Source organism: Bos mutus, chromosome 4 (genome assembly GCF_027580195.1).
Source record: "Bos mutus isolate GX-2022 chromosome 4, NWIPB_WYAK_1.1, whole genome shotgun sequence".
Taxonomy (NCBI): domain Eukaryota; kingdom Metazoa; phylum Chordata; class Mammalia; order Artiodactyla; family Bovidae; genus Bos; species Bos mutus.
In genome coordinates this window covers 22,831,663-22,852,991 of record NC_091620.1, presented here as the reverse complement: position 1 = coordinate 22,852,991, position 21,329 = coordinate 22,831,663, and the positions used below count along the sequence as shown (strand labels likewise).

The following is a 21,329-nucleotide window of genomic DNA, read 5'->3' as shown; positions in this document are numbered from 1 at the left end:
AAAAACATTTTCAAACATCTTTAAAGACAAATTCATTAAGGTCGTAGCAGTAACAGTGTGAGTCAACTATTTCTCATCAATTTATTATAAACATTGGTTCATAAAAATTGTTTTTTTTTAACTGTGTTCATAGGATTTCAAGATCCTATATGTGTTGTATAGCTTTCTTTGGAATTGTTGTCTCCTCTAGAGGACCTGTGTAAGCAGATACAACACACACACACAAACACACACAGAGTATCTACATATATTAATACCTAAATTAAAAAAAAACGAGTAAAGGAAATAACTGAAAACAGGAGAGGGATGAAGTTATTACAGACAAGCATGCATATGTCTGTCTATCTATGATTTCCAAATCCTGAGTCAACCAATCACAGACCATATACTATGTTCACAATCTATGGTTGGTTGAATCTGAGATGCTGATCTGCAAATACAGAGAGCTGACTATGGGACTCGAGGCTCCATTTGATTTTGGTCCTAAAATCAATTCCCTGCAGATGCCAACAGATGACTCTATAAATCTTTCTTTAAAAATTGCAATGTATTTACAATGGAATTTTAATATAAATGTAATCAGTTCCAGTAAGAACAGAAATCTAATTCATTCTATGTGTTCATTCTGTTTGCACTCCCTGAAGAGGGATAGAGGTTGATGCATCTTACAAATGAAAGTTAAAACTCTGAGCCTTGCTCCTCTCCCTGAGGGGAGAAGAGGTTGGCTGGGTCAATTAGAGTTTAGAGGGGAAAGAGTCACCCGAGCAGGAGGAAGAATGAGTTGGGGAAGCACTGGAGTTGCATTTTTGTTTGCCTCTTATATTTTAATCTTCTTAGAATTTTGTCTGTTTTGAAAGAACCAATTTTTAGAATTTTTATTATTGGTTAATCATTTATTTTGTCTGTTTTGTTCTCCTTGTCACTGATTTCTATCTCTATTATTTTTCTTCCCTCTTGTTTCTTTGTCCTCTACTCTGGGACTCTTTCTCCAGTTTATCAAATTGAATGCTTTATTTGTATGCCATCATTTTTCTCTTGATAAATGATTTCTAGTCATAAATCATGCTGTGAATACCACTTCTACCATTTACTGCAAATTCTGACAAACAGTATTTTCAGTTCCAAGAACTTAAAACTTTCCTTTTCATTTCTTTACAGAGGGGGTTATTTAACACAGTGAACAAGATGTTAAAATTGAACTTTTACTATCTCCAAGTGGTTTGGGACTTTAAAGCTAAAAGCAACAGATGCCAATTGTGCCTACAATGTTATGCTAATTGTTCAGGTTCCTTCACATACTGCTTTTTAAATGTTTCCAAAGGGAAAGTAAATTGTGCAATATTGAGCAAAGCTGAATCTGCATGTCTGCCCTGTAAGAGACACACACTGCAGAACGTTCACTGTATTTTTAAATAATAAGATATTAGAAATCAACATTTAAATGGAGGAATAAATTATGGCATATTTGTATAACACGATATTCTATACCAAATAAAATGACTTAAAATCTACATATATCACATACTGAGCAGAACCCTATGAGGCCTTCCCAGGACAGGTCTCCTTTCCCCATATCCTCTGCTGTAGCTCCTCTGAAGTAACTAGATAACAGTTTCTGAAATATTTCCAGAGATTTTCAGATGCTAAAACCACCACCAAATGGATGAAATTAACTACTTGATGATCATGAGGATGTAGCTCTTAGACTTTCTGGTGCCTAAGAATCAATTATCATCAACCAGAGAACTGTGTATGAGCTGATCACATACCTTGTGGACCACCCACCACCCACCTTGCCTTTAAAAATGCTCTGATAAAATTGCTCCGGGAGTTTGGAGTTTGGTGGGTACGAGCTACCCATTCTCCTTGCTTGGCCCTGCAATAAACTTATCTCTGCTCCAAACTGATGTTTCGGGTTTTTATGGCCTCACTGTGCATTGGGCACACAAACTTGCATTCGGTAACATCAATATGAGTAACTTTTAAAAATTCAATGTTGTATAAGTGGCAAGCTCTAAAAGTGTATGCACTGTTCATTACAGGTAATGATAAAAAGATAACACAAAACCAAAAAAAAACCCATAAAACAATATATATTTTTATGATATGGTACTATGTTATGGATAGAAAGACTTAATGCAAGTAATAACATAAAACAATAACATATTTCAGCATTGTTGGCACATTAGTATTTTTCATATAATATTTGTATTTATTTAGACTGGAGCATATTTAATATATATTTAATAAAATAAAAGCCTATCTCTAATTTTTGTTTCAGTCTGTTTTTTAAAGGAAAAAATGCTTTAAAATTAATTCTCAACTATATTTACTTGTGGGTAAATTTGCAGCTGTGCATATTTAATGAGCATACATAGCCTTCCTAGATTGTAGAATTTTTCACTTTACAAATGCTAAAAAAGATAGATACCAAAGTAAATCCTTTTGGGGCCTTGGGGTTGTGGGCACCCTGCCTTTGCACTGGCCCTTCAGGAAGACAATGTGGTATGGAGGAAAAGCATGAAGTCAGAAGTCAAGAAGACCTCATTCGAACAGCAATCTCCACATTTGTTATCTTGAGTGACTTAAGATGAATATTTTAAACTCTCTGAGCTTCCAGTTTACTCATCTGTTAAGCAATGTGAAATTTAAAAGGTGTTGAAACAGTTAAGGATAATTTAACAAAGCACACAGGAAGTATCAATACTAGCTATTACTGACCTTATGATACATATGTACATAAAATATATATATTGCTATGGAATATCTACAATTATACCCCTTTGTATCAAAGATGATCTCTGAAGTAAATAAAGAGATGTTCTTCCTAAGAAATTAATGAACACATGCACACGTTTTCTGAATTAATAGACAATTTGGTTAAGGTAAGGTACTTCCATGGTGGCTCAGACGGTAAAGCATCTGCCTGCAATGTGGGAGACCTGGGTTCCACCGCTGGGTGGGGAAGATCCCATGGAGAAGGAAATGGCAACCCACTCCAATACTCTTGCTTGGAAACTTCCATGGATGGAAGAACCTGGTAGGCTACAGTCTACGGGGTCGCAAAGAGTTGGACGTGACTGAATTACTTCACTCTCTCTCTCAAAAGTACTTCAATGATTTAAAGCAACCATTTTATTTTGTTCATACATTCTGTGAGTCAGAGATTCGAACAGAGTCCAGTGAAGACAACTTGTCTCTATTACATGGTATCTGGAGATTCAGCTGGAAAGACTCGAAGCTACAGGTTCCAAAGCTGTTTTGTTTTCTAATTCACTTGAGAGAAGGAAAAAAAAATGTAAAAAAATCAGCTGCTTTAGTGCACTTAAGACCTTGGTGTATGTGCTAAGTTGCTTCATTTGCGTCCAACTTTGCGACCTTATGGACTGTAGCCCTCCAGGCTCCTTTGTTCATGGGATTCTTGAGGCAAGAATACTGGAGTGGGCTGCCATTTCCACCTCTAGCCGATCTTCCCAACCCAGGGATCGAACCACGTCTCATATCTCCTGCATTGGCAGGACGGTTCTTTACCACTAGCGCCACCTGGGAAGCCCATTTGAGAATTAAGTTGTATAAATATTCAGGAAAACTAGTAGCTGCCAACTGAAGATCAATAAAATAATAAAAAGAAATTCCTAAAAGGATAATAAATCCAAATAAAAAAGAGTTGATTTGAAGAACTTGGCTCTTACATAAAGTGTACATTTACTTGTGATTCTTGGAAAGAACATTTACTGTCTTAGAAATAATCTCACATATCATGATATGTATTGACACACTAACATACTATATACAGAAAAACAGGGTATTGGAAACTAGATTGAGATCATGCTCCACTTTTTGCAAACAGCTTGTATATAAGAATAACCAAAACACACATCTGGTTTGTCTAGGCTTAATTTCTATTCTATGACTAATTAAAACTAATTTTCAAATAAATCTGCCTGAAGCTAGATGGCCACTTTTTTAGCTGTCAGTGGGTGGCTGACTCAGTCTGATTCACAAACCTTAATTCCATATACAAAAGAAATGAAAAAACAGCCTGAATTGTAAGCAATCAAAATGCTATCAGAAACTAACAACACGGTTTAATTAAAAAGGAAAATCCATAGAAATTCACTTTTTCCTTTCCATTCTTCATACAATAGAATAAGAGGTAGTACAGAGAAGCAATTAAAATGAAGTCACCTTTTGCCCTTGGGATGTTTGAGTAGAACCTTTACCACCAAAATAATTAGCTTCTGATTTCTCATTTTCCTCCCCTTTGTCATACTGAAATTGCTTCTGGTCTTATAAACAATGCATTGTCCTGCCTCTTCAGTTAACCCTAGGCTTCTGAGCATCTCAATAACCTTATTATTTTATAAAAAAAAGGTAAGACTGCATAGTTACAATGCCACTGTCCCCATTCGATTAGGACCTTGAATAGGACTGGAAATTAGCCTGATCTCCTGAATTACAATGAACTTTTATATAATATCTGAGATTGGGTTGTTAGGGGAAACCACTGACCAAAACCACCCACCCTCGCCAGGGTAGCATAGTCACTATTTGCCTGAATAATCTTACAACAGGAGGTCCTGGTAAGGAACATGGAATTAACAAGCCACCACCAACTGAAAGGTCAAAGGAGAGAGAAGACACCAGACCATATGTCCTACCAGCCTCCCAGAATCCTTCTCGCTGGAATCCACCTAAACAACGCGCAAGCCACCGGGAAGGACTCTGAATCAGAATGATTGGCCAGAGGCAACCCCCAAACTAGTCCCATCAACATAAAACCTGAGACTGAGAGCCACGTGGCAGAGCAGTCCTCCTGGGTTCCCTTACCCTGTTGCTCTCTGCCTGGGCACCCCTTCCCAATAGAGTTTCTTGCTTTGTCAACATGTATGAGTCTTTGGACAAATCGTTTCCAAGTGTTAGACAAGAGTCAACTCTTGGTTACTGAAAGGAGATCCCCTCCCTGCAACAGGGTGTCTGGCCTGGAGTCAAATCAGTTCAGTTCAGTTGCTCAGTCATGTCCAACTCTTTGCAACCCCATGGACTGCAGCACGTCAGGTCTCCCTGTCCATCACCAACTCCTGGAGTTTACTCAAACTCATGTCTATTGAGTCGGTGATGCCATCCAACCATCTCATCCTCTGTCGTCCCCTTCTCCTCCTGCCTTCAATATTTCCCAGCATCAGGGTCTTTTTGAATGTCAGTTCTTCACGTCAGGTGGCCAAAGTATTGGAGTTTCAGCTTCAGCATCAGTCATTCAAAGTCTTCTCCAACACCACAGTTCAAAAGAATCAATTCTTTGGTGCTCAGCTTTCTTTATAGTCCAACTCTCACATCCATACATGAATGCTGGAAAAACCATAGCTTTGACTAGACGGACCTTCGCTGGCAAAGTAATGTCTCTGCTTCTTAATATGCTGTTTAGGTTGGTCATAACTTTTCTTCCAAGGAGCAAGCATCTTTTAATTTCATGGCTGCAGTGATTTTGGAGCCCAAAATAATAAAGTCTGTCACTGTTTCCACTGTTTCCCCATATATTTGCCATGAAGTGATGGGACCAGATGCCATGATCTTAGCATAAAGAAATGGGTGCAAATGATTCTGTTTGTGACCACAAGGTGCACCCTGAACCTGTCCTGCATAGAGGGGTGACAGGAGGGGGGATTCACAGGGCATGAGGGTACCAACACTGTTGCAAAACCCAATTCCCATCCCTCAGACAAAAACACACCCACTCTTCTGACCTATAAACAAACACTTCATCAATTACCCAGAGAGACTAAAACACAGCACACGCGGCACTGCAGGTAAGCCAGCGAAACCGCCTGGCCACATCACACAGCACAGCCAGAGGCTCGGAACTGGAGATTCATGACGCTGACTGCTAACAGTCCATCCCAACGTTCACACAAATAAAACACTTTACATCATTTCCAGACTATCCATGTCACACTCAGGCATGTCCTTGCCCTATGGCATCTGGTAAACCCTGGGTTCACTTCTAGGGAAGCGAACACTGCTGAGGTTCAAAGTACTGACATGTCCATGTGCAAGGTCTCACTGAGGCTCAGCAGCACGAGAAATGGAAAGTGAGGCTCCATCAGAGCTTGACGTGGGTAAAAGGGTGCGTGTGAAGAAAATGTCAAACCACAGGGTGATACAATCAGGAGAGAGCTAGGGCACCACTGAGAAGAGAATGCTTCCCTTCGGTGAGTGCCCCACGGAATCCCCTCTCAGCAAGCCCAGTGACACAAGGACAAGAGAGAGAATGCTCTTACTGTAGCACTCGGGAGTGGCTGAAATCTTTCAGATCCGAGTCTTCATAATGCGGGCTTATCATCCCCAGCCCACTGTCGCTCAGCATGCGTTTCCGGAGAGCAGGATTCCACCAGTCCGTCATTCTAGGAGAAAGAAGGACACCAGACACTCAAAGTCAGGCATGGGACTTCATCTGCCCTTTCTCAGGGTGAGTTTTGTCTCCAAACGAGAGGAGAGCAATTAATCTTTATGGGGTATTTATAAGCATTTCACGTTTACTTGGGCTTCCCAAGTGGCATTTAGTGGTAAAGAATCCATCTGCAAGCAGGTGACACAGATTCGATCCCTGGGTTGGGAAAATCCCCTGGAGAAGGAAATGGAAACCCACTCCAGTATTCTTGCCTGGAGATTCCCAAGGACAGAGGGGCCTTGCGGGCTACAGTCCATGGGGTAGCAAAAAATTGGACATGACTGAAGCCACTTGGCACATTTTTTAGTTCACTTAATTTTTTCAACAGTCAGGCTCTCTTTGGACGCTGCTGCCCTCTTTATAGATGAGAAAACTGAATTTTGAGATTAAGTAATTTTAAATATGACACAGATAAGAAGTAATGGCAGAGGACTTTCCTGGCGGTCCAGTGGTTAAAACTTCACTTTCCAATGCAGGGGTGCAGGTTCAGTTCCTGGTTGGAGAGCTAAGATCCCATATTCCTTGTAGCCCAAGAAAACAAAACATTAAAAAAAAAACCCACCAGAAGTCATATTGTAACAAATTCAATGAAGACTTTATAACATATGGCCCACGTGAAAAAAAAGTAATGGTGACTGATGTCTTATAGAAACATAGGCCATTCTCTTTCATCATATCCCTGTTGCTAGTTTATTTCCAGAGGGGGCAAGAAAAAAGAAATAAGAAAGGAACTGATTCAAGTTCTTGTGGATTTGCAGGCTACTTTATCTTTGGAACCAGAGCTAATAGCGAGTGACTGGGAGGACAAAGCCCAGGGAGAGCTTGGCTGAATAGGCTCAGACTTCATCAGACTGAATGCTACAAACCAGACCTCGTCGAGGGGAGAACACCTAGACTCCAGCAGAACCACAGCGGACAGGCATGACATCTCACACAGCCTTCCCCGCGCCCTTCCAGGACTCTCTGGGTTACATCAGGCCGTGGCTGTCCCTTCACGACACAACAGCTCTGGGATTACTAGCTCTGGTTCCTAAACACAGCCATCCATCTGTTCTAGCCACCACTTCTATCTTTTCCTGGCTCCCCAGAGACTCAGTATGTACCCCTGATATCAGCTGGCCTGGTAGACTGGAAGATACCCAGAAATAGCAGCCACGGTCAAATTAGTGAACAGGGTAAACAGGCATGAGGGTTTTACCTCAAGTGCACATGCCTGTTAACACTGTACAGGTATGTGTACACATTTGCACATGCCATTTGAGTCCATGTGTGTCTGCTTCCTGGGGAAATCCTTATTTTAACTATTCACCTCCTATGTACCAATAAACCTCTAAAGTAAACCATTCAGCTTCACGAGGGCAAAGGTTTCTGTGTTTTCACTTGCACACTGCTGTTTCTTAACCTGCCACATAGAAAACTCTAAAGAAATATTTCTGAAATTTAAAATAATCTAGAAATATTAATATGTTGGTGGTTCAATATGGTGGTTAAAATATGCATGGGCTCTAGCTTCAGAAAACCTGGGAATAAATCTCAATTTTTTTCCCTTTACTTTCTACACAATAGTGGCCAAGTTACAAAAACTCTCTAAACCTCATTTTGCTTACATGGATTTAAGACAGTAATAGTACCAAATTTGCAGGGTCATTGTGAAATGATGATGATTCCAATAACACAATATTTAATGAATGTCCACCAAGTGCCACAGACAGCCTTAATTTTACATGTATCAATTCATTTGTTTATTTTAAAATTAACTTATCTCTTTGACTGTTTTGTATCTTAGTTGCAGTGCATAGGCTTAGTTGCTCTGTGGCATGTGGATCTTTGTTCCTTGACCAGGGATCGAACCTATATCCTCTGCATTGCAAAGCAGATTCTTAACCACTGGGCCACCAGGGAAATCCCTCAATTCATTTAATTTTAAAAGAATTTTCTGAGTAGGTATTATCATTTCCATTTTACTGATGAGGAAATAAGCATGGAGCACATAATAGTAGGGATATAAAATAGGCATTTAGCATAGTATGTGGCTCTTAATAAGTTCTTGATATTTCATAGTTATTGTTATATATATATATATATCTGGCTGCCTGGATACAGGAAAAAAAAAGGAGAAGGATTAGGAAGAGAAGGAGGAGAGGAAGAAGAGGAAGGAGGAGGAGGGGAAAAAAGTCAAACCATCTGTGTCATTTTTCAGTGTGATAATCTAGGCATTCCAGATGTACATGGGCTGTGTGCTGTGGGAAGTCACTTCAGTCTTGTCTGACTCTTCGAGACCCCATGGACTATAGCCCACCAGGTTCCTCTGACCACAGGATTCCTCAGGCAAGAATACTGGAGTGGGTTGCCATGCCCTCCTCCAGGGGATCTTCCCAACCCAGGGATGGAACTCAGATCTCCTAAGTCTCCTGCATGGGCAGACGGGTTCTTTACCACTGGCATCTCCAGACGTATATGCACAAATACTAGTGCCTTCTAGTTTGGTAGGAAGTGTTGATGTGGTGGGTAAAGACAGCTCAGACATGATACAGATCTGAGTGGGAGAGTGATTCTACCCAGACAGTCACAGACCGACTTACAATGTGACCTCAGGAAACACAAGAAAACCTGCACATCCAAACAGTTTGATTTCATTAACTATACCAAGCATGAGGCCAAACCAGACATAGATGTCACCCTGCAACCAGTCTCACCACAAGGAATAAGCCCACTTACCCCGAGGCTTGCTCCACCACCAGGTCAGGCATTCCTGGCGGTGTTCCCGCCTGCTGTGACAACACCATATCTGGGTCCAGAATAAAAATCTCATCTTGAGAAATCTCCATTACAAAGTGCAAATGTTCCTAAGGAAGGAAAAGAAATCTGCCAGATGACTTATAGGATGCTCAAATCCATCATTTAAAGAATAACTCAACAAAGCTATTTGGTCCTGAGGAATACTGAAATTTTATGACATAGCAAATGACCACAGCATATGATATTTTCAGAGGGCTGACCAGTGGCATTCCTCCCTGAAGGAACATGGTAGCAAAAGGCTGAGGAAGGGGAGAGTTAAATCCTTGGTTTGGGCCTCTTTAACCAGGATCCTGTCAGGTATAAGCAGAGATGGCCTTGCCTCTTTTTCCCAAATACTATCCAAGTATTGACACCCTGCATGCAACTTGGTCCAGCATGTGCATACAATGACCTGGACTTACACCCTCAGGATCTGGTCAAAGCTAAGTGGCATGGCTAATAACTGATTTTATCAATGGATTCCATCCTATACCTTCTTTTACATGAGAATTTGGACAGTGTGTGTCCAAATTCCACTTGCCCTCATTGGGCATAAGCATTTTGTTTTCTCACCACCAAACTCTGGGAAGTGGTGAGTTGAAAATAAGTAGCCTACAGATACATTTGAGGTTGCAAATTTGCCAATCAGAAATGAAGTTAAAAAGGCATAAAATGTGGCAAGGAAGCAGTAAAACAGCAGTGTGAATGAAAACTTGGAGTGCAGGCTGGTGACAACGTCGACAAGCCTACTTATCTTCTGGACTCATTTTCAAGGTCAAACCATATCACCTTGAGGTCACAAATCACAAACATGTGAGGACAAGTAACAAGCTCATGGCTGAGACTATGAGTATCATTCCAGAACTGTATACATTTCAGTGTTTTTGTTGGGGGAAAAATGTGTAATATTAGTATAGTTACTTGGGAATTTTTCACTTTCACAAATACGTTCAAGAAATCTTACCTGAGATCTGTCTATTCGATAAAAGCGATCAGCAGAAGTAGCTAGGGGGGAATAAAAAGTATATGGCATTCAGAGAGTCCTGTGTTATGGCACCAAATTTACAAGCTTCATTCCCACCATGACACTCCAGTCTTGCTGGATGACTGGCCAGTCTCTAAGTCTACTTAGAAAAATTCAGGACTTCATGTCTCTGTGGCTGCTGTTCCACTAAAGCCCTTCCCCAGGGCTTCCTTGCCTGAAGGTTCAGTGGTTAAGACTCTGAGTTTCCAATGCAGCGGACACAGGTTCAATCTCTGGTTGGAGAACTAGGATCCCACATGACCCGTGGCTCAACCAATAAAATAAAAAAAGGGCCCTCCCCATTACACATGACTAATTAAGTCATTTAACTCATAAGCTTGGGATTAAAATTATACACACTACTAAATGTAAAATATAGACATTCAATAACAACCTACTGTATAGCACAGGGAACTATACTCAATATCTTGCAGTAACCTATGATGGAAAAGAATCTGAAAAAGGATATACATATATCTGAGATATATACATATAAATGTGTGTATATGTGTATATATGTGTGTGTATATATATCTGAACCACCTGAAACTAACACAAGATTGTGAATCAAATATATTTCAATAAAAACTTAAAAAAAGAATCATGTCCTAAGAACCAACTTGAATGCCACCTCTCCTGTGAACCCTTCCTCAGCCCCTTCCTCCCTGCCCCAGATAGAATCAGTTGCTCCCACTTCCATGTACATTTGTAATCTGTTTACACTTCTTATAAAACTCTCCTCACTGAGAACTCTCAGACCAAGATATCTGCCTCTTTAAAGACTTGTTTCATTTCTTCTTTTATGTCTCAAGATATGGGCACAGAACCCTCAACAGAGCTGAAACTCGATATGTATTTATCAAGTAAACAAAGCTAGAAAAAAAATCTGTAGGTTGCCTGATTTCTGAGGAAACAATTCTCATTTTAGAAAAAAAAGAGCTTGAATTTGCAGAGTTAGGGACCACTTCTGGTATTAAAGGAATCATTTCAGTTTAAAACTGAGTCCCTGAGCCATGTCTGAAGAAAGCTAAAACAAAAAAAATAAGATTATTTAAGCATTCCTATAAAGGATTGGGCTGTGTGTGTAGTTTGAAGGGAAAAAATACTTAATGATAAACTCTGGGCTTCTAGAAATTAATCTGATTATTCCTAATATTGAAAAGAATTATGTTCCTCCTCATTTAAATCTAACAGAGTCCAAATATTATAAACAGATTTTCTACAAAGTACATAGTACTAGAGGGAAAAACTCAAAATGCAAATAATAGTTCAAAAATCATACATATTTAACAAGTAGCTTCTCTCCAAATGAAATAAGCTAAGAAGCAAGATAATTGTGGTTCTTACCCTCTAAAACCAAGAGCGGGGAATACCTGCCTGAGAAGGACTTAACCTACTTTGTTCTTTTAACTATGACTGCAATCTTGAAGCATTTTAAACACAGCTATTTCTAGAGTAAATGTAGTATCTAGGTTAACGCCATTAACCACACTTAGAATTTTATCTAAGACTATATACAAAATAGACTACATACAGAATAATTTATATACATTCCCATAATTTTCTTAAATATAAGTTGTTCCTCTGCAGATTCAGGAAAAACAAATGACTATGTTTTTCATCATGAGGGAATAAAGGACCTGGAGGGAAAGCAGTGCCAAATATCTTCAGAGGCAGCCAACAAGCCATTAATGAAAACCGATGTCATAATGTGTGGGGATGAGATTCGACACAGATATGGGTGCTCATCTTCATAAAACGTTCACACCCTCACACAGCCCATCATTCTCTTGTCCACATTTATAATCTTTCAGATGTACACAGAGCTAAACAAAAGAGAGGCATACAGGGAAAGCCCAACGTCCGCAGAGATGAGAGATACTGGGTAGCAGACCCACTGGGAGTATCTAAGCAGAAATGTACTGTAAAATGGGTAACTGCACAGAAAAGTGGGATTAGACAGCCTTTAGGGGGATGGATGGAAAATGGACTCATTAACCACATTAACCAACCAGAAAATGACCGACCTACTATGTATGCAACATGTCAAGCTCAGCAGAGCAGATGTGAATGCAACTGAAAATGCCCACCCTTTCACAAAAATGTGTAACTCATTCTGAGATGATGGCTTACTGAAAATAATATGGAAGTTCCAAATATGCAAACAGCATGCAAATTAGTACCTATTCCCCCTGCTGATGAAATCCATCTACCAGCCTGAATTGAAGACCAGGCACTCAACTCGTTTTTGGAAAAGGGGGCACAGGAAGGGATGTGTTAGCTTGAGCAATTTAATGCTGAGAAGTTTGGCCAGAGTTAACTGACTTGCTTTGAGGGAGATAGCTTCAGAAAAGTGTGTTGCAATATCAGAAAGTCCACATTGTTTGAGATGCAAGTACCAATCACGTGGAGGGTTCCTGAACAATCTTTCGGAAAACTGGAGTCCACTCAAGCCATCAATGCTTTGCCCTGAGGCTTCCCGAACCCCCACCCCTCCGAAAATACAGAAACACTCACCATCTAGAAAGCACCACCGTGGGGAGAGTCTCTGAGCTGAGAGCGCCCTAGGGAAGGAGGTTTCGTGGTCCTGGAAAGACACACACACATCCTCATGGCTCCATTTGAATGAGCTGAGAGCTGTTCCTCACTCCACATTCTGCCCCATCACCTGTTTCTAAAAGTGAGCATCCTTTCGTACTCAAAGCGTTGGTGAGAGATCGAAGCAAAGTTTTCACTGGAAACACCCACAGGGGCTCTGCTTGGAAATGATTTATTTCGCATAACAACTCTCGCATACAATTTTCAGGAGGTTTTCTATTTTTCCATTAAGCATTCATAAATTCTATAACTTGGGACATGTACTTCCTTTGGGAACTCTATTTCTTCCCCTTTATGAAGCTGAGGACCTAGTGGCAGCTGGCTGTCATTTGCATTTCAGTTCTCCACACAGGTATAAAAATGTCCCCTACTAAAAGACTCCCTGCCACTCACAATTTTTTAAAACATAAAATGTTAATTTATAAGAGGATTTGGGGTGTTCTAGACTGGACTCAGTGAAACTGAGATAACTGACAGAAACGGTATAGATTAGGAGGGAGGGCAGGTCTCTGTGGGAAGACACTGGGACTTTGACCTTTATTAGCAATCTGAGATGTTCGACTAGAAGGAGCATCCTTGGAGTGAGGCTGGCTGTGCATGACCTTGTGTGTACAGAGGGGGACGGGAAAGGATATGGGAGAAACAAAGGAGAGCAAATCAGAGTTTATGCGCTGACTTCTTTGGAGGTTGAACTTGTCCCACATGGTCCTGGGGCAAAGCTTCTACTTCAATCAGTGAATCTTAAAGCATGAGCCCTGTGCCAGCAGCATCAGCTTGCGAGGTTGTTAGGAACACAAATTTCCGGGTGCCACCCCAGATCTACAGACACCCTGGGGTGACACACATCAATCACTGAGGTGAGTCTGATGTATGCCAAAGTTTTAGAACCACTAGCCTAAAGTAACAGGGACTAAAATTGCCCATTATTAGGAATCTTGGGTAGATGGAGTTTTTACATGAGTTGATTCTGCAAATTAAATAATGAATAGAGGAAAATCTGATCTCACTCAGGACTGGTAGCAAAATTTACATGTAGAGATGTAGAAGTGATATAGCATGGATATAGAGATAAATATAGACTTCTTTCTTGAACTGGCTTTTGGGCTACATGAAATCTTGACATGTACCTATTTATATGAGAATTGTGTTTAACATTTTGGGAATTATACTTTGACACAAGTGATATCTTATTTAAAGAAACTTACGATTCTTAATGCATTTTTATAAAACAACTAAAGCTACCAGTGATCATACTAAGAGGAAGACAAATATAATACGATGTCACTTCTATGTGTAATCTTTAAAAATTGATATAAATGAACTTATTTACAAAACAAAAATAGACTCGCAGATTAAGAGAACAAACTTACGGTTACCAGGGGTAAAGGGTAGCGGGAGGATAGACTGGTAATTTGGGATTGACATGTACACACTGCTATATTAAAATAAAATGCCTTTCCATGAAAAAAAAAAAGAGAGAAATACCTTAAGAACCTTAACATCAAAGACAAATGTATACTGGGATGGATTAAAAGTGGACCAGAAGTTAAGAGGAACAGATTGTCAAAAAGGAAATCATAATAACCCAAAGCCAAGATCTGTCCATTTCTTCACATTCTTGATGGATCCAAACAAATGAGGACCACAGAGGGGATGCAGGTCTTCCGTACTCACATAACTTTTTCAGTTTGTCTATCTGCACCCTCAATTCTCCTAACCAAAAAAGAGGACTAGAAGTGGTAGTGATGTTAGTATGGAGATAACAAAAAAACTTGGTGTGACTTTGCCTTAACCAACTCTCATTGCTAACACATTGCGGGTATTATATCAGGCAGACTGTGTCCTCACACAGGACTTGGCACACAGGTAGAGTGGGTGACCCTGGCATTAAGAATCCTGCATTCAGGGTCAGCAGGAGCGTGAACAGCAATGCAGTGCAGGCCAGGAGTCAGACTTGAGCAGGAAACGAGGGAAGTAAGGAAACAAATTGCCCCACCAGGAGGTCAAGGACTGGCCCCCAGGATTTCACGAGGTCATGGAGCCATCGCACAAGGATCCACTCTGACAGACCTGGCAGCATCCTTGCCACCAAACAGTGACAGCCGGAAGACATGTTTGCTTTGTGAACGCCACACGTTAAAGTCAGTATAAAAAGACAATTTCTGATGGAGCCACAAAAGCTCAAAAGCAAGCCCCTTTCCACACTGATTGTAGACACTTCAGAAATGTGATCGTCTGAACGCAGCTACATTTCTGAAGACAGTCACATAATCCCCTGAGCGGTGCCACTAACCACCATGTCAACAGCCTTCAGACTAGTTTAGGGCTTCTTGTCTTCTCTGTCCTCTCAAATAGCATAATCAAATCAATGATTCATCAAAGAGATAAGATACTTGACTTGCTCATTTTGTGATCTGTTATTTTTCTTCATAGAAATAGTAGGACTTAGATGAATGCGACCGTCATTGCTCTACAGTGTGGGCAGACTGATATAACCCTGGATGTAATTATGCTTTCTATCTCTTAAAACTGCATGCTCTTTAAATGAGTAATATTAACAAATACTGCTAATTCCCCAAACTCCTGATATGTGAATTTTCTCTTTTGATATATTCTAATGGAAAATCTGTTCTCATGCTAAAAACAGAGCATGCACAAAAGCAAACCTGACATTCCTCAGATATATATTTTTGAAAGTCAATTGGCATGAATTATATGTAATTGATAAGGAAATTACCTTAAACACTATCGGGCAAACACACACCAAACTTACCCTTAATTTACATTCAATTACTCACTGCTGATTCACACATAATTTCATGATTGTGCAGCCCCATTAAATACTCCACTAGGTTATCCAATTAAGCAATATTCACCTAGCATTTAACTACACCTTTATTGGGAATGAAATTCTTTTTCTTTCATAAAATTTAGGGAAGATATAAGCAGAAACAAAATAGAAGTCTCTTTGAATTGGGAATTTCTGCTTCATTTAATAATGTCTAGTCAATAATTGCTACTTTTAAATTTCTCTTACGTATCCATCCAAATTTCTTCTTTGCTGGTCTTGACATTTCCTGCATCTAACCCATCTACACATTCATTTTTCCCTCTCTTTCCATCACCAGGCCATATAGCAATATCTCTTATCAAATCTACTCCTTTACTACCCATGATTCTTGCAGAAGAAATGTACAGAAATGGGATACCCATTTGCAAAGCCAGCTTTGAAAGATGATGAAATAGTGATGGTGTGGTAGAAGACGGAAATGAGAGATATTCCAAAATTTTCAAGAGCCCTTTTCTGGCTAGAATGTCTTCCATTAACAACAACAACAACAACAATTCTGTGTGTGTATGTATATGTGTGTGTGTGTGTGTGTGTGTGTGAGACAGAGAGAGCTGTCTTGCTTTCACTTGTAATAGCAAACAGAATCTGGCCCCAGGCAAGTCTTACTTTAATTCCCCATTTGAGCCATTTCTGACAGTTTTGATCTAGCACCCAAAAAACAACATTCTTCAAATTCTTTACCTAACTCCTGTCCTTGTCTAAGATAAATTAATTCCCAGGAGGACTCCCATGAACTGGTTTCAACTCCTCCATTCAGACACTTCTAGACTCCAAACCACAAATTAAGGAGGGAGAAACTTCAGAGACAGGAGGGAGATGAGTAAGGGTAGCCAGTAGCAGAAAAGGAATGAGTCAAATATTTGTTGACACATGCTGTTTGCCCAGGACTAGACAGAGCTCCGATGGACTACAGAACAAACCTATCCTCTAGGAGAAGATTAGGCATGTAAAAAAAAGAGATCAGAGGATGAACAAATGGCTATAGAGTCAGATTTGACCAAGAGTGTTTTCTTATGAGGTCTTCCCTGGTGGCTCAGAGGCTCTAAAGGATGAAAGAACTTTTTGAAATTATTACATCTATAGTGAAATATTCCAACTATTCTGGAGTTATTCTAACTAAATTGATTCTTAAAGAGAAGGAATCACCAGATCCATTTTCACCTATTATTGAGTCCTATTGTATTTATTAGGACTTCTCAGGTGGCGCTAAAGAACCTGCCTGCCAATGCAGGAGACATAAGAGATGTGAGTTTGATTCCTGAGTCAGGAAGATTCACTGGAGGAGGGCATGGCAACCCAGTCCAGTATTCTTGCTTGGAGATTCCCATGGACAGAGGAGCCTGGCAGGCCATAGTCCGTGGGGTCACAAAGTGTCAGACACGACTAAAGTGACTGAGCACACACACACACACACGTTGTATTTATTAAAACCTCAAATTATTAGCTCATAATAGTTTGAAAACACACTTCTGTGTGCCAACTTCACCCATACATATGGTGAAACCCTGAGTGTCTACAAAATCCCTAACTGTCCCTGGTTCCATTGGGCCAGCGTATCCATAGATAGCTCTTTCTACTCTCCTTTACCTCTTGGTCTCTTGCTGTTCCTCTTTCCCTCTCTTTCCACTTTCTTCATCTAGCACTGTCATTGGCCTTGTCCCCACATGTCCTGAGAGCCATCAGAATGACTCAGGGCTTCTCACACCCTCACAACTGACATTTGGGGATGGATAATTCTGTGGCAGGGAACTGCCCTGTGTATTGTGACATGTTTAGCAGCTTCCTCGACCTCTACTCAGTAGATTCTGGTACTTCCATGTCCCCTAGTCATGACACACAAAAATATTCAAATTGCCCAACTGTCCTATCAGTTCAGTTGCTCAGTCATGTCCAATTCTTTGCGACCCCATGGACTTTAGCATGCCAGGCTTCCCTGTCCATTAACAACTCCCAGAGCTTGTTCAAACTCATGTCCATAGTGTTGGTGATGCCATCTCATCCTCTGTCATCCCCTTTTCCTGCCTTCAATCTTTCCCAGCATCAGGGTCTTTTCAAATGAATCAGTTCTCCCCATCAGTAGGCCAAAGTATTAGAGCTTCAGCTTCAACATCAGTCCTTCCAATGAATATTCAGAACTGATTTCTTTTATGATTGACTGGTTTGATCTCCTTGCAGTCCAAGGGACTCTCAAGAGTCTTCTCCAACACCACAATTCAAAAGCACCAGTTCTTCCATGCTCAGCTTTCTTTATGGTACAACTCTTATATCCATACATGACTCCTGGAAAAACCATAGCTTCGACTAGACAGACCTTTGTTGGCAAAGTAATGTCTCTGCTTTTTAATATGCTGTCTGGGTTGGTCATAACTATTCTTCCAAGGAGCAACCATCTTTTAATCTCATGTCCCATATGAGGGACAAATCTCCCTCAGCTGACAATCACTAGGATGTTTGAATCTGCTTCTATTCCTTAGTAACCTTACAACTTGGAGTTTAAAAGAGATATAATGAAGTCCAGGGAGGGAGCAGAGAAGAAATCACTTCACAGTAGGAGGCCTCAAGATGAATCTTATTAAATAGGTAGACAAAGTTCAATTTGCCTATGAATTCTAGCTTATCTGCCAAGCTCAGGAATACCTGAATCTGCTATCACAATGCATTTTGTTTATCAAGTTATAACTTTACCAGTTACAGGTTATGTGAGCTGCATTAAGATTGGTGGGGGGTGGGCTTTGTGTTTAGACCTCAGAGATGATACAGGCAGGAATTTTCAGCAGGCTACAAATATCCAATATATTCTTGTATAACTTGTAAGGCTTGTCAGGTTAATACAAGGTGTCATTTTGAGGCTTAGGGCTGTGTTGGCATTTCAGTATGAATTTGGGAAGGGAAGAAACCAAAGCACTTCATTGCTTCAATGGCTAGGAACTGCCATCCGGCTCATTAATAAGGTGTCTCGGGGACTTCACACCTTTCCAAATCCTGGTTTTTCTCTTGAGTTTTTTTCTAGGCTTAGGAAACAGTCAGCTAAAATCCCAGCTGCAAGTTAGTGAGCCTACAGGAATTTTGCAAGTTTTCAAACTTACTGATGTTTATTCATTCCATGCAAGTTATTTCTTAAGTACATTGACTTCCATCTCATACATAAGAAAAGTCATTAGAAAGCATTTCAGGCTTTTTGTTGTTCACCTTACAGGTCTTTCTCCTAATCACTCGCTAATCTCAGACCAGAGATGCTGATATTACCAGTTTCTGCTTTAGGAAACAAAAGATCTAGTATTAAATTTCCTGCCAGTTGGTTTGGTCACTTTCTGGATAAAACAAATGGTACCTCTAGCCCATGTATTTTATACGCACAGGAATATATTGGAATCAATCTATGTCATCTCAGCCTCCCCTTAGCATTTGACTTATTTCATCACTTCTGCCTTTTTTGAAATACGTTTCAGTTCTGGCTTTCCTGATACCATCTTCTCCTTGATTTCCAGCTATCCAGCCACTCATCTGTCTCCATGACTCTTACTGACTGACTGTTCTCTTAACCTTGTGTTCTTCTTGACCACTCACTAGACACATATGACATTGAGCTCTTTTCTTTATGAAAACTCTCCCTAAGTGATGTCTAGCCTGATAGGTTCAATGAAGTAGCATTCCTTTGCTGCTGCTGCTTTTGCTAACAACTCTCAAATTTCTGTGTTGAGGAATGAATTTTTCAATGAGCTTTGAAAGCCATACATCCAATTTTCTACTCATCAAAACCTCTTGCATCTAATAGGCAGATCAAAATCATTGCAGCTAAAAGAGAACTCTTTATTCACCCTCCCTCCAACTCATTCCTAGTCCTGTCTGTCTGTGCTTGTAAATTTCAGCCAAATGAGAATGTTTTTATATCCCCCTACTCCTTGTCTTAATCAGCTTTCCGATGCTCTGCTTAGGCAATTTCTTCACCACCTTCTCCCTACTCTCCAGCCATGTTAGTTCAAACATCATTTCCCCTCAGTTAAACTACCTATTTAATGAGCAGATTCTGGGCATCCCTAGACAACCTTACTCCAGCCTTCTCTTAATATCCAAATGGCTCCTGATTTTTATAACTCTTCAAGGAAGTATGTGGTGCAAAGTAACACCCTGACACTCATCTTTGATCGTTGAATTGGTCATCCTATCTGGCCAGTGCACAAACTTTTGGAAGTGACATTTATAATGCAGAAGTTTTGACACCAGGGTTTGACCTGACTGCAAACAAACAACAAAAACAGGAAGATTTTGACACAGATAAGTACCATTAATCCTTCTGTAGGTTATTATGAACAAATAATCAACAAAATAAATGTCCTTATCACATTCTAGAGTCTCAACCATCCCCTGCTATCTGCAGACTTATAGAAACACGGCATAAAGAAAACACAGTACAAAATATCCATATATCAAAACTCTCATGCCAAAATGACTACATTGAATAAGTCAGGATAATAAATAAATGCATCATAAAACTAATTAGAGGAAATGTTTGGGATGCTTTGATAAAGCTGCAAAGGTTTAAAATACCATGTGTAACAATCAAAAATTCTAAAAAAAGACTTGAAATCTATGGCTAGCAGTGCCAATCCTTAAAGGGTAGAAATCAACTCGTCTTTAAAAACACTTAAAAAATAAAATGATATCTAGGTAGTGACTCTAGGTAGATATGCAAATAATGGATACAAAAAAGGTTGTGCCCTATCTAGAAAATACAGTGAAATTTGCCTTCTAAGGGTTGGCATTAAAAAAAAAAAAAAAAACAGTCCCAGAAGTAGAATTTATTTTCTCATAGTAAACACATCTAAGTGAATTTTTGTCCTTTCTGTTGGAGCCAGATGGAGGGCAGGATTCTGGGATAGTGGGGTACTTTCTCTGAGAAATAAACAGACAAAGAAATAAGAACACCAGGGCCACTTCTGTCATCCAGCCTCAGGATAATTAGGCTGCTTTGACTGAGGGCACAGCTACTGACCTCCTGGGGAAGAAAGTTACCTGGAGGCTACAAAGCACAGGGGTCTTTAAATTGTTTTTGCAAAATGACGTTTTACCAGCAGTTTCAGGGGTAGTATAATAGACACCAAAACCCAGAATGAGATGCTACCAGGAATTGCGATTTAGACATTTTAAGAGCTTCTCCCACATGGAAGTATATAGGGTCTAGGAGATTTATTTGGAAGGTGTCACTGGCATGCTGTGTCTTCCACACACCCCTCCCAGCTGGCAAGGGTACCGGGCTTCTCAGGGATAAGGGCTTTTGTGGGACAACTGCGAGCTACTTTGCATACACCCCTTACAATTTGGTGTGATGCTGTGCACTGGTGTCTGAATCACGCCTGGGAAACCTAACGGGAAGAGGATGGCTTGCAGAGGCCTGTGCTACACAGCAGAGATGGGAAAGTGAGGGAGAGACTGCCCTCCCAGGGAATGTTGGGGCAAAGGCAGCTGAGTGCTCTCCCATGGACTGGAGGTGGGTTACTAGAGAGAGGCAGGCTGGGTTTATTAGATTCTGTCTATGAAACCAGGATGGGACAATCAGATTGCATTTTGGAAAGCTGGTTTGATGGTTGCAGAAGCCCATAATTTACTCTCTTGTTTGTAAACGAGAAACC

General features: G+C 40.3%; 1 protein-coding gene across 4 annotated transcripts in view; it reads right to left on the bottom strand.

Moving 5' to 3' along the window:
* The window catches only part of DGKI (diacylglycerol kinase iota), a 528,258-nt gene that overhangs the window by 84,991 nt on the left and 421,938 nt on the right, over positions 1-21,329 (bottom strand). For all 4 annotated transcript variants that reach the window (XM_070369213.1, XM_070369214.1, XM_070369215.1 and 1 more), the window contains 4 exons: positions 12,768-12,837; positions 10,191-10,231; positions 9,167-9,294; positions 6,279-6,401 (listed from right to left, as the gene is read on the bottom strand). In XM_070369213.1, the coding sequence (XP_070225314.1) occupies positions 6,279-6,401; positions 9,167-9,294; positions 10,191-10,231; positions 12,768-12,837 (362 nt within the window). The remainder of the gene's footprint in view (positions 1-6,278; positions 6,402-9,166; positions 9,295-10,190; positions 10,232-12,767; positions 12,838-21,329) is intronic.